This window comes from Oryctolagus cuniculus, chromosome 16 (genome assembly GCF_051225735.1).
Source record: "Oryctolagus cuniculus isolate XC-2025 breed Fujian yellow rabbit chromosome 16, ASM5122573v1, whole genome shotgun sequence".
Taxonomy (NCBI): Eukaryota; Metazoa; Chordata; class Mammalia; order Lagomorpha; family Leporidae; genus Oryctolagus; species Oryctolagus cuniculus.
Window position 1 is genome coordinate 22,435,478 of NC_142882.1, and position 12,536 is coordinate 22,448,013.

General features: G+C 66.6%; 2 protein-coding genes across 8 annotated transcripts in view; one reads left to right on the plus strand and one right to left on the minus strand.

Annotated features, from left to right (window-relative positions):
* The window catches only part of TECR (trans-2,3-enoyl-CoA reductase), a 19,039-nt gene continuing 6,503 nt past the window's right edge, over positions 1–12,536 (minus strand). The window contains exons 2-13 of one of the 2 annotated variants that reach the window (XM_051835826.3): positions 2,171–2,221; positions 1,772–1,823; positions 1,586–1,630; positions 1,396–1,499; positions 1,199–1,314; positions 1,009–1,114; positions 859–931; positions 733–776; positions 594–651; positions 421–509; positions 268–313; positions 1–186 (exon numbers count right to left, since the gene is read on the minus strand). In XM_051835826.3, coding sequence (XP_051691786.1) covers positions 59–186; positions 268–313; positions 421–509; positions 594–651; positions 733–776; positions 859–931; positions 1,009–1,114; positions 1,199–1,314; positions 1,396–1,499; positions 1,586–1,630; positions 1,772–1,823; positions 2,171–2,221 — 912 coding nt within the window. In that variant the 3' untranslated portion in view covers positions 1–58. Of the gene's footprint in view, positions 187–267; positions 314–420; positions 510–593; positions 652–732; positions 777–858; positions 932–1,008; positions 1,115–1,198; positions 1,315–1,395; positions 1,500–1,585; positions 1,631–1,771; positions 1,824–2,170; positions 2,978–12,536 lie in introns of those variants that run through there. The other variant, XM_070058894.2, reaches the window with a different exon arrangement.
* Positions 3,468–12,536, plus strand: part of DNAJB1 (DnaJ heat shock protein family (Hsp40) member B1) — a 27,534-nt gene continuing 18,465 nt past the window's right edge. For 2 of the 6 annotated variants that reach the window (XM_070058895.2, XM_070058899.2), the window contains exons 1-3: positions 3,669–3,728; positions 4,270–4,479; positions 7,297–7,397. The gene's annotated coding sequence lies outside the window, so the exon portion shown is untranslated. Of the gene's footprint in view, positions 3,729–4,269; positions 4,480–7,259; positions 7,398–12,536 lie in introns of all 6 variants that reach the window. The other 4 variants (XM_070058898.2, XM_051835830.3, XM_070058896.2 and 1 more) reach the window with 4 other exon arrangements.

Sequence of the window (12,536 nt, forward strand, 5' to 3'; positions counted from 1 at the left end):
TCCCGTGGCGGCCAGCAGATTTTATTGCGGGGGCGCGCCGCGGCGGGCGGGGGCGCGCTCAGAGCAGGAAGGGAATGATGGGCATGCGCAGAGGCGGGTAGTCGCGGAACTCCTTCAGGTAGCTGCGGTGCTTGCCCTTGGCCCAGATGGTCATCTGGGTGAAGCCCACCAGGGAGAAGAGGGCCACTGTGGGGCAGAGCGGGCTGTCAGGGGCCGCCCGGCCGTGGGGGGGGGGGGCTCCCCGCCGGGCGCCGGCCGAGGCCTCACCTGGGAGACACTGGGTCATGATGGCGAAGCCGATCCAGGAGCCGACCTGCGCAGAGATGGCGGCTGAGGGCGGGCCGCGGTCCCCGTCCCCAGATCCCGCCAAGCCCCCGCCCGCTGCGCTGCGCTGCGTGGGAGCCGGGGCGGGGGGCTCACCTCGTAGGTGTAGTTGGGACAGGACACCAGCAGGAAGAGCCACGTGAAGGGGTTCTTGGTGGGGTACGGGATCTTCCTGGTCTTGGACCCTGGCGGCAGGATGGAAGGGCGACTCGGACCCCGCCCCCGGGCTCAGGGGAGCGGGCCCGGCCCCGCCCCCGCCCGCCACTCACCGGCCGGCCGCAGGTCCCGCAGGGCCATGTGGATGGAGAAGTTGCCGAGCTGGCACATCTGTCAGGAGCAGCAGGGTCGGCCGAGCGCCCCAGCCCCCGCCGCCACCCACCACCCACCACCCGCCCCCAGCCTCCTTACCACGAAGATGGCGAGCGCCAGCTTGATCTGCTGAGCTCCGTAGGCTGCAGGGAAGCAGGGTGGGGTGGTCGTGAGGGGAGCCCAGGGGGAGGGGCTGGGGCGCGGGGACGGGCCCGGGGCACTTACTGGGTGGCGTGTAGAGGGGGTGGTTGATGTAGTAGGCCATCCACGCAGCGAAGCCCCAGTAGTAGGTGCAGTTCTGCAAGGCAGCGCGCAGGGTTGGGCCAGGGGCGGGGCCGGGGGGCGCGGGCGGGCGGACGCGGGCGGGGCTCCCACCTTGAAGATGTTGCGCAGCGGCATGGTGCCGTGCGAGAAGCGGTGCACGAAGAGCGTCTCCAGCAGGCGCTTGATGTAGTGGAATGAGTGGCAGATGCAGGCGAGGCTGCGGGGGGAGCCGGCTCAGCGCGGCTGGCGCCCCCGCCGTGCCCCGCCCCACCCCGCCGCGCCCCGCCCCGCCCCCACTCACTGCACCACCGTGTGCCGGCTGGACGTGAAGTCGTATTTGTGGCCATAGATGAAGGGCACGCGGAAGTAGAAGAGCAGGTAGATGAAGAGCGGCCCCGCGTACTCCGTCAGGAAGACCTGCGGGCATCGGCGCGTGAGTGGCCCCGCCCCGCACACCCCCCCCCCCCGGCGGAGGGCGGGGCCGCGGCGCACACTCACCGTCACCCAGCTGATCTGCGCGCCCAGGTCGCGGAAGTACAGCGTGGCCGTGGTGCCCACGGGCAGCTTCTGCAGCACGTCCTCGTCCTTCAGGGACTTGCCCTCTGCGGGGAGGGGGAGGGCGGCCGGGGCTCAGGGGCGGCCCAGGCCGGCTCCCCCCGCCCCCCAAGCCCGCGACAGCTGTACTCACTGGGGTCCAGGCGGAGGGACTGGCGGGCGGGGTACCACTGCGGGTCTGCGGGAGGGAGGGGGACAGCCAGCTCAGACGCGGCCTGCGGGGCCTGGCCTCAGGCCAAGGAGTGCCCAGCGCAGGAGCTTGGCGTCGGAGCCCGGCCTCCCTGGGCCGCCGGGGGAGCACCGCGGGGCCCTGACTCACGGGTCTTGGTGAAGAGGTTCTTGATTTCTGCGATGGTAGCCTGGGGCTCCACCTGCGGAGGCACCGCACCGAGTCAGCTTTGGGGGAGCAGAGCCTGGAGACCAGGCGGGGCTGGGCTGGGGGCCTGCCAGGGCGGGGACAGCTGTGGGTCCTCGCTGGGAAGCCAGGGGGCGGCTCTGTCTCCTCTCCACCCCCCCCGGCTCCCAGCCCCTTCCCCCCAGGCTCCACCTCCTTCCCAGGCCCGAAGCCACAGCTGCCCACCGTACCCCAGGTGGGGACAGCGCCACTCGTGGGCCCTCGGGAGGGCAGGGGGTGGGGCACGAGCAGGAGGGCTGGACAGCGCCCCCGGAGCAGGTCCCAGGCCTTGTGCCCTTGGCCGGCGCAGCTGGTGCGGCCTACCTTGTCCAGGAAACACAGCTTCTCCCTGGTCTTGGCGTCCAGGATCTCCACCTCAAAGAAGAGAACGGCCTTTTTAGGTTTCTTGGCCGTCTTGGGGGGCGCAGGCCTGGGGAAGCCGTTGAGGCTGGGGCCCAGGCTCGGGCTGGGCTCCCGGGTCACCAGGCTCAGGCTGAGGTCCATGCCACCCACCACACACGGCCCTGCTGTCCTGCTCTGCACGCCCAGGCCAGTGGCCCCAGCTGCCGGCCGTCAGCCCCCACCACCGCCCTCCCCACGCTCAGCCGCTCTGGGCCGGGCCTGGCCAGGCGTGATCAAATTCTGCCGCGGTGCTGGAAGGGAGCCCGCGCCAGGCCCCGGCCCCGGCCTCTGTGCCAGATGTAATCCGAGTGGTACCAGAGTGTGGCCCAGCTAAATATAAAACCGCCCCAGGGAGCCCCCCAGGAGCCAAGCCCCAGACCCCGGGGTCGCTGCGAGCCCCAGACAGGCTTCCAAGTGCACAAGGAGACCCAGGGCTGGGGGGTCTGGGGCTCGCCAGAGGCCAGAGGAGGAGGGTGAAGCCGGCTCAGGCCCCCGCACCCCGCACCCCACTCCCAGCTCCCAGCTCCCAGCTTGGGCCCAGAGCAGTCACTGGGCCTGGAGACTCTCCAGCTATTTTGAGAATCCATGAGACGGCTCATGCATTTCCCCTTCTGAGTTGCAAAGGGACATTCGGGATTATTCTCCTTGTGCATCCGTGTTCCCAAGGAGGTGACAGATTCCGGGGTCACTGTGCACAGGAGCAGGGCCGCTCAGGCAAGCGCCCCCCCCCCCAGGCTGGCACAGCCTCAGCCTTCGGCTCTGCTCCCCAGCTCTCTCTTCCTCTGCCCACCCTCCCACCTCCCCCACACTGCTCCCCAGGGACCTCATTCAAGGCCACCTTCAATCCAGGGCACACGTCCCACTGAACCCAGCCCAACGTCCAACACCACGCCCTCACCCAGGTTCTATTCTCCCCAGACCCCGAGCCGGAAGGGAGGGAGCCCCAGGGACTAGGCCCACCACCCCAGTTGTCAGAAAGGGGCAGTCTCGGGGCCCCAAGAGAGACTGATTTGTGCACTCCACGTGTGGGTGCGCCGCTCCCAGGCCTGCTGAGCCCCTGTGGCCCACCCTGGGTCCTGCCCTGCCCTGGTGGCCATGTTGGAGCATGAGGCCCACACCAGGGTGTGGGGAAGGGCGGGGGCACGCAGAGCGGGCACAGTGGTATTAATAGCTGCCCGGCCCCGGGGCGGGCAGTGCCCACACATACCTTCAGAGCCCTGGCCGCCCCGCCGCGGGAAGGCAGCACACGTCCACGGAGCCGGGAGGCTCCGAGTTCCTGCTGAACCACTCAATAGCTTAAAATACAACCAGCCCCTCTGGCTGCCCTGGCCAGCTGCTGCAGGGCGGGCTGAAACCTAAGCCTCTCGCCCTGGCTCCGGGCGCAGAACCAGGGCCCGGCCGTCGGGGCAGGACTCAGGGCAGCTGGGAGAGGGGCCGCGCACACCGCCGCGGCAGCAGGAGCGTCCAGGCCAGCCGAGGGGTAAGCACCCCAGGGGCCAGAGGGATGGGAGGTGCCCCCCGGGCCAGGGCCCCAGCAGGAGAAGGGGCGGGGGGCACCTAGGACCCCGTGTGGCCCTGTTTCTGGTGCTTCTGTCCTTTCAAACTAGAGCAGGAAAGTCAAGTCTGCGCTGGGCCACGTGGGAGGCGGCAGAGGCATAGGGGGCGCCTGGGGTGGGCACTGGCAGGTGCCGGCCACGCACGCGCCGCCGGCCGGGGCTCTGCCAGGGCAGCAGCAGTGCCCCAGGCCCCAGGAAGCCATCACAGAGAATGCCAAGGTCCCAGGGCCTCCTAGGAGAGACCCCCGGCCCGGGCCTTCCCGACCCTGGGGCCCCCCACTGCTGCACACGCAGGCCCCAGACCTGTGGGGGGAGGGGCTGTGGCCGGCAGGTGAAGGGGGGCCACAGGCAGGGGTGTGGCCCCACAGGCGCGGGACAAGGGCGAGGGCAGGGGCCTGGCGCGGCTCTGCGGTGACAGCGCCACCAGCCTGCAAGGAATTCTCACCCAAAGGCCCGAAATTCCAGGGCCCAGCCAGCAGCCACTGGTGGGGGCACAGGGTCAGGGCGTGGCCTGGCGGGGCTGAAGCCCACCCCATATGAGGGGCCCAGAGCCCCCGCTGAGGAGCAGGGCCCACTCCGCCCACTGTGCCGTGAAGACACTGCTGGCCGCGGCAGGAAAGACACACAGACAGACAGACAGGACCTGCTGCTCTCCAAGCCCTGGCTCGGGCAGAGGTGAGCAAATGAGCGAGCCCCAGGGCCTTTGCACAGGCTGTACTCTGCCCGGAACCCTGCCCAGCCAGACCCTTCCTGACACCTGCGGCGTGGGCCTTTCCCCACACCAGCAGAGCCCCAGCTCCGCTGTGGGGCAGGCGCTCTGGCCATCAGGCCCTGGCTCCCTGGCCCAGGGCACTGCCCCACAGAGGGAAAGCAACAGCTGACCAGACCACGGGGGCAGCGGCCTGGGGACAGCCCAGCTGTCCCACACCGTAACCCAACATGGCAATGGGCTCGCCGCCACCTGGGTTCTTGGAGCACACTGGGGGGCTCCAGAGCCAGCGGTGGCCCTGCCCCCAGCCACACTCACCTTGCCCCAGGCTCGAGGGCAGGCAGGCTCCTGTGAGGCCCTGGACGCGGTACCCAGCCTCTCTGAACAACAACCAGAGTGGTGACCCCAGAACCCCACCCCGGCATGCCGGTCCTAGCACAACACACAGCGCCCGGCTGACTCCAGCGAAGCAGCGGGGCTGCGCACCCCGGGCCTCCTGGAATCCGGGCCGTGGCCGTGGAGGGCCCGCGCTCAGGACACGTACAGGCTGAGGGCCGGTAACAGGGAGCCCGGCATGCAGGGACAGCGTCTGCGGAGGCTGCGGCGCTCGCCACTGCCCCCTTGTGGCCCGCTGGGGAAGCACCCGCCGCGTGGCCCGGATCCGGCCTCACACAGCGGGGACCAAGAGGAGGCGGGCGGACCCTGCCAGGAGGGGCCTGGGAGCCACCGCCCTGCCTCCCCCACCTCCGGCTCCCAGGACCAAGCCCCTTGTCTGTGCGCGCCACGCCGTGGGAGCAGGTGGCCTTGTCAGCAGGAGCTGTGCAGAGAACCAGGGAGGGCTGTGGCAGGAGCGGTCAGGATGCCGGGAGGAAGGGCCTGTGTGCAAAGGCCGTGGGGCCTGAGGCTGCGCTGGGCGAGCCTGGTCCGGGTGAGGCCAATGTGGCCAGGGCGGGGTGAGTGAAGCAGGTCGGGGGGGGGGGTCCCTGGCTCCGAGGGAGGGAGCCCTGCAGGGTTCTTGAGCAGAGGGCACACATGGTGCACCCCCGGCTGGCGGGCTTCATCGCCAACCAAGCAGGTGCAGGCCAGGAGCCCCAGCAATAGTCTGGATGGGAGGGGGCGAGGGCAGGGGGAGCCTGAGGTTTCCGACCCAAGCCCCGGAGGGGCTCGAACCACTGCTCACCGCCCAGGGCAGCACGGGGCCGAGGTAGGAAGTGTGCACGCCCTGCACCTGCGACAAGCTACGGGGAGCCCAGGCAAGCGTTAGGGCCTGACAAGGTCCATGGGCCCCAGCCCCGCGCCCGGGAGTGCCGCCGCCTGGACTCGCGCTGGGCGGCCCAGCCCTTGCGGCAGCCTTCCCCTTCCACTCTCCAGAAATACCGACTCACACCGCCGATGCCAGGGCCGCCGAGGAGCCTTCGGCTCTGGCTGCCAGGAAGCCAGCACAGGCCACTCTGCTCAGCCAGAAATATTTCCTTCCCGGCCGCCACGCCTGGGCCCTGTCGCCTTGTGACCTCCTTCCCCGCGGCGGGGGGGGGGGGGGGGGTGCGCCTGGGAACTGCGGGGGGCGGGTACCGCTTCTGTCTTCCCTGGCTGGCAAAAGGCGACGAACCAGGGTCTCCTATCCCAAAGACCTCGGTACACACACAGGCGGCAGCAACCCAAGGCCGAGACGCTGAGGTCGCTGTCCCCGCCTGGCAGGGCCCCGAGCACCCAGGAAGTAGCCCAAGGACCGCATCGGAGGCTTGCGCGCAGCTTCGGGAGACGGAAGGGCAGGGGGGCCCCCGGACCAACAGCGGGCTCAGGCCAGGCAGGGGCTGGCCAGCGCTCTGCAGAGCGCACCACGCAGGGCACGTCCCGGCCGCGAGGGGGCGCTGCGCAGGCCCGCTTCATTCACAAGTGCCATCATCAAGGGTGACCCCTGCCTCTTCCTTGCGGCTGTGCGGAGACCCTTCCCCTGGGTCAGCTCGCCCCAGCCTCCACCCCCACCCCCGCACCCCGACCCTGTAGCCGAGGACCTTGACCCAATTAGGGCTGGGGCTTAGAAACCCGGCCCAAGGCAAGGAGCCAGGAAGGGCCCGGGCCGGGGGCCAAGCCCCAGCCTCCTTGGCCCAAAGCCCCCTGCCGGCCACAGGATGCGGGCGGCACAGACCATACAGCATGCATCTGGTCTGTGTGGGCGCAGCACCTCCGTGGGCTGAGGACCCCACGTGCCAGCCTCTGCCCACCTAGGACACGATGACGGCCACACGGAGGGGCCTGGACAGGGCCAGCAGCTTCCTGCACACCTCCGTCACAGGCTACGGCCACCAGTGGGGCTGAAAGAGCAGGGTGGGGAGGGGGGTTCTATCCGGGCAATGGGCTTCTTTGTGGGAGCACAGGGCTGCCGGCTCAGGCTCTGGCTTTGGCCCTGGCCCTGGCCAGGACCACCAAGTCAGAAACTGACAGCGGGACTCCTGCCCCCACAGCACCAGAAGCTCCAGCACGACACGCCGGCGGCAGCCACCCCTCCTCCTGGGCCGCCCCAACCTCTGCCAGGAGCCCCAAACCTTTCCCACCGCCCGTGGGTGCTGGCTGTCCCTGGTTCCATACCCATCGCCCCTTTACAGATGAGAAGGCCAAGGCCCGGAGACACGGCCTGTCCCAGAGACACACGGGGTGCACGCTCCAGGGGTCAGGGGAACGGTAGCAGGGACCACCCCCACACACAGCTGTCCCTGACACCTGCCGATCCCCGGGGCGTGCCCAGACCCACAGTCTGGCGCTCGCTCTCTCTCCGTCTCTAGCACTGGAGCCGGAAGGAGGCCCGGGCCTCTCAGCCCTGGGGGACGCAAGCTGCCCAGCGGAGAGGAGCCGCCCATCCAGGCCCACCCCCACCCGGAAGCAGGTAAGTTCAGCCCTGCGCGCCTGCGCACACATCGCGGCCGCCAAGAATGCCAGTAGCCTCTGGCACCTCCCGCCACGTGCCAGGCATGGCTCGGGGCTCTGGGGGAGTCAGCCACAGAAGGGCAGCCCAGAGTCCTGGCCCACGTGGGGAGCACACCCCAGCCGGGAGTGGGGGTGGGGGAATTAGAGACCAATGAAATAGATAGTTCTGGTTAACGCACGGGGTACTTGAAAACGGCCATGAAAATGGAATTAAAAGTGCATCCGAGGATGGGCACAGGGTCTCGCACCCACCCTCACCCCCAGCCCCGCCAGAGCGCCTGGGTTCAAACTCGGCTCCCTGCTCACGCAGATCCCGCGTGGGAGACGAGGGAGACTCCGCCCGCCGAGTGCCCAGCCCAGCCCCAGCCCTCCTTGGCTTTGGGGAGTGAACCCAGCAGCCAGGAGTTCTCTCTCTGGCTCTCAGAGTTGAAAAGTAGAAATATCCTTACTTGACAAGTTTATTTCAGTGCCCCTCCCCCGACTGTGAAATCCGTGCAGTTTTTGCCTAATGCACATTTTCCGTGCACTTTTTGAAGACCCTCCCCTCAGTGCATGGATTCAAAAAACAAAAAAAAAAATGGCACCAAAATAAAACTTTCACTCCGATCCCATTTCCTATGAACGTTTTGCAGTCTCCTCCATGTTAGAAGGCGACATGGAGAGAAACAAAGCATGCACGGGGCAGGCAGGGGCGGGGGACTGTGGCAGGCCCCCTGCCCTCACAGGGGATTTTGATCTGGGTGATGGAGAGCATTCCTTGGGCACAGCAAAGGCTGTGCAAAGGCCCTGGGGCGAGCAGACTGCACAGTGAGGAGGCCCACCTGGCTGGAGGCCTGGAGCATGGAAGGCGGGGAGCACCACGCAGGGCCTGGGGGCCGGGCCAGGGGCTTTGCTTCCTTCTCTGGGAGCGCTGGGGGCCCTGGGAGGTTCTGGGCAGAGACTCAGGGCCTGGCTTCCGCTCATAAAGGACCCGCTCTGCATGGGGACTGAAGCCGGCAGCAGGGAGGCCAGCTCAGCAGCTTGGGCAAGCAAATCCGCAATCCCTCCCGGCTTGGGGTTGAGAGGGTTTGGCAAATCACAGCTCCCGGTCCACCTGGTGGTCTGGACCCTTAGCTAAAAACGGCTGGGGCATTTTTTTCAGTGGTAAAAAAAAAAAAAAAAAAGGCGAAAGCAGCCCGTTTCAGGACGCGTGAAAATGACAGCAAACTCCTTAGTATCTGTAAATGAGACGGTGCTGGCGCGCGGCCAGGCGTGCTGGTCAGCACCCAGGCCGTGGGGCCCCGCAAAGCCTCAGCGATTTACTGCCTGGCGCTCGGCGGGCGGCGGCTGCCAGCCCCTGGCTTGGGCAGGGAGGCCGGCGCGAAGGGGTCCCGGTGCGCGCGGCGGGGGCTTCAGAAAGCCCGCGGGAAATGCGTGGGAAAGCCGAAACTACACGCCAACTTACCTGCAGCCTCTCTCCTATGGAGCTGGGGGGAGGTCCCCTCGCATTCCACACGTGGGTCAAAGGTTGCGCTAAAGAGACGTGCCACCGCCAAGGCTGCAAGTGCCATCGGCCGGGGTGGGGGCCGTGGGTCTGGGGGGTAGACACCCAGAGGGCCAGCTCTGCCCGCGTGCCCACCCACACTGACACAGGCGGAGACATCCCCAAGGGGACTGCAATGGTCAGGATGCCCGCACCCCAGTCCCAGGAATCCTCCCGCTAATGCGCGCCCTGGGAGGTGGCTCCAAGGCTTGGGTCCCGCCCCCCACGAGGGAGACCGGGATGGTTCCACTGTGGGTGCTTGCAGAGTGGGCCAGAAGATGGGAGGTTTTTTATTTTTTCTCTCTCTCTGTAGCTCTCTGCCTTTCAAATTAAAAAAAAAAAAAAAAGAGTTAAGTTTATTTTGGTGCAAAACATTCTGAAATCTCCAAGCTCGGTCTCTTGACAATACAGATTTTTCTGGAAACTTTCTGAACACCGCTCATGCATGATTTCAGATTATCTCGGCACCCAAATAACCTTACGTTTTCACTCGGTTTCGGTAGGAACATTCTGAAGCGCCCTGGTCGCCGGGAGCTCACTCTGCTTTCCAGGCGTCTTGCTCCTAAAGCAATTCCACAGACCCGGGGTACCCCCACCACACACACACACACTGAAGCTAACATGCAACACTGTGTCGCCCAAGCTCGCACTCGGGTAGGTGTACATGATGTCATCTCCAGCCTACTGCAGATGTTGCAATTTCCATATAAACATTTACGAGGCTCTATGAAACCTAACTAGCGTCTCAGACTTCTCAGACTTCTCAGACTGCCACCATGCCTGGAACAGGAAGCTAAGAACAAGCTTTTTTTTTTTTTTTAAGATTTATTTATTTATTTATTTGAAAGGCAGAGTTACACAGAGAGACAGAGCGACAGAGGTTTTCTATCTGCTGGTTCGCTCCCCGACGGATGCAATGGCCAGGGCTGGGCCAGGCCAAAGCCAGGAGCCTGGAAGTCCAGCCGGGTCTCCCCACTCGGGCCGTCTGCCGCTGCCTTCTGAGGCGTATTAGCAGGGAGCAGGCTCGGAAGTGGAGAAGCCGGGACTCGATCCCCGCCATTCATATAGGACGCGGGCGCTGCAGGCGGTGGCTTTGCCCGCTGCGCCACAGCGCCGGCCCCATGAACAAGCTCTTCTACCTGTTTTGGCCTTGAAGCTGAATTCTGCTCCTCCACTCGCCGGGGGTCTTCCCGTACCCCAGGCTGATGACCGACAGTTGTTATTGGTCATGCGATCAGATGGGTAAGACTCTTCCAGGGTGAGCTGCCACCGCGGTGCTGGAGTACCCAGCCTGGGGAGGCAGCAAGTTTGGGACCCCTGCCACCCACGGGGGAGGCCCGGATGGAGCTCCTGGCTCCCGGCTTCCGCCTGGCCCAGCCCTGCTGCGGCAGGCATTTGGGGGAGTGAACCAGTAACGGGAGCCCTCTCTGGCCTCTGTCTCTCCCTATCCAATTAATAAATCTTAAATAAATAAATAGAAAACATTCCGGGCCCCTCGGCTGTGCCCAGGGTGGCTGCTGCCGGCTCCAGCACCCGCAGCCCGAGTGCAGCGCTCAAGATTCCAGGAGGCGGCGGCAAGGGCCCCGTGCGAGGCCACGCCCCTCCACTGCGAGGCCACGCCCCCCTCCGCCCGTTCGCAGCCAAGCAGTCGTTGCGCAAACCCCTGGCCACGCCGGGCCCTGTGCCGCGAAGGAAGTGAGGCTGGGCACGGGGCCCAGAGCCCTTCCCTGGACAGGGGACGCGAGCCTCGGGGGACGCCCGGAGGCTTCCTGGAGACAGCCCCGAGCTCGGCAGGCCTGGGGAGGTCTGAGCCCGGCCCCGGGTTCTCCAGGGAGAGGGGCTGGGGGAGGAAGCGGGCAGCGGCCAGGATGAGCACGCTGGGCTTCCTCTCCGCATCCGGGAAGGCACTAGGGTGCCACCCGCTGCTTTGGGGGTCCTTTAAATGTTTCTTTTCATCTACTTGAAAGGCAGAGCCAGGGAGAGACCCCTTCCATGGGCTGGAAATGCCCACGACAGCCAGGCCTGGGCCAGGCTGAAGCCAGGAGGCAGGAGCTCCATCCGGGCCTCCCACGTGGGTGCAGGGGCCCAGACACTTGGGCCTTCTGCTGCTGCTCTCCCAGATGCATTAGCAGAGAGCTGGATCGAAAGTGGAGCAGCCAGGACTCGAACCAGTGTTCCAATATGGGATGCGGGTGTCACAGGCGGCGGCTTAACCCGCTGTGCCGCAAGGCCGCCCAGCCCTGCTGCGGTTTTCAGAAAGGGTCCCTGCCATGGCAGGGGCAGATGGACAGTAGGCGAGCAGACTGCGGAGACGTGGACCAGACAGGGCGGGGAGGCGGGCACGGTCCAAAGGGCGCCCTGGTTCCTGGATCCGGAGGCGCCAGGGGCCGACACAAGCAGCTGCCCGTGTTGCCGGAGCGCCATGGCACCCAGCAGCGGGGAGAATGTGCAGCCTTGGGAGGAGAGGACGGAGCCGCAAGAAGGGAGGAGACAGGCAGCCTGAGCAGGGGAGGGCGGGGCTTCCGGGCTGCGGAGCAGCCGCATTTCACCTGGGGGGGGGGTCTGGGAGGGGCCCTGAGCTGTCATCAGGGCACCTGCGCCTGTCATCTGCCATCTGTGAGCGGCTCCAAAGGCCCCCAAGTCTCGGCCTGCTGCTCAGCCCTGCCAGCTCACAGGACGGGCTGAAGGAACAGTGGAGTGAGGGCCGGCAACCCAAATCCCGGGCGGACCTGGACAGTGCCTGGTGCCGGCATGGCGGGGAATGGGGAATGGTGTCACCGCCGCGTGTGGAGCCAGGACTGGCTGTGAGCTCAGTCACGGGACGTCCTCCTGGGATCCGCGGACTGTGGCTTAATGCCCCCCACCCCTGCGGACCCCCACCTTATCTTGGCTTGAAAAGCCCAGAGCGTGGGGTACCTCTGGATGGACAAGGTGGGGAAGATGGCCGAGCTCCAGGAGGGGGGTGGCTCTGCTGCAGTAAGAGTAGTGTCCACCTCCCCCAGCGGACGCCCCATGTGCAGACCATCGTTCAGCACCAACGCCACCGCCCCGAAGACTCAGCCCACGAGCAAGCAGGCCAGGCCTCCTCCTCAGGTCGCAGCACCTGAGGGGGGTGGGGGGGGACAATGAATTACCTGCCGGATGCCTGGGCCTGCATGGAGGGGGGGGTGTCAAGGCAGAGCCAGGGCCACACACACCCCCTCCTGGAAGGTGCTAAATGCAACACAAAGAACAGGTGAGGGGTATGGCCTGGGCTGCCCAGGAGGAGCTGGCGTTCAGGTGCGGCGTGAATGACAGGCCTTTCCCAAAGCCCGCCCCCCTCTCCTTCCAGGGACTCCCAGGGTCGGGGGGGAGCCTGGGCCCCAGCTCTGCCGCCCCTCCCTCCCTTAAGCTTCTGCCCACCTCTGGGAGGCCCGGAGGCCCAGGGCCCCAGGGAACAGGGAATTCATCAAGGCCCAGGAGCCGGCGCCAGGCCCTGCAGCCTCACGTAACAGCCTGCGCCAGCGAGGACTGGGGATAGATAGCACAAGGCCACGTGCCACTCTGCACAGCTACGGAGCTGCTGTGGTCCCTGGG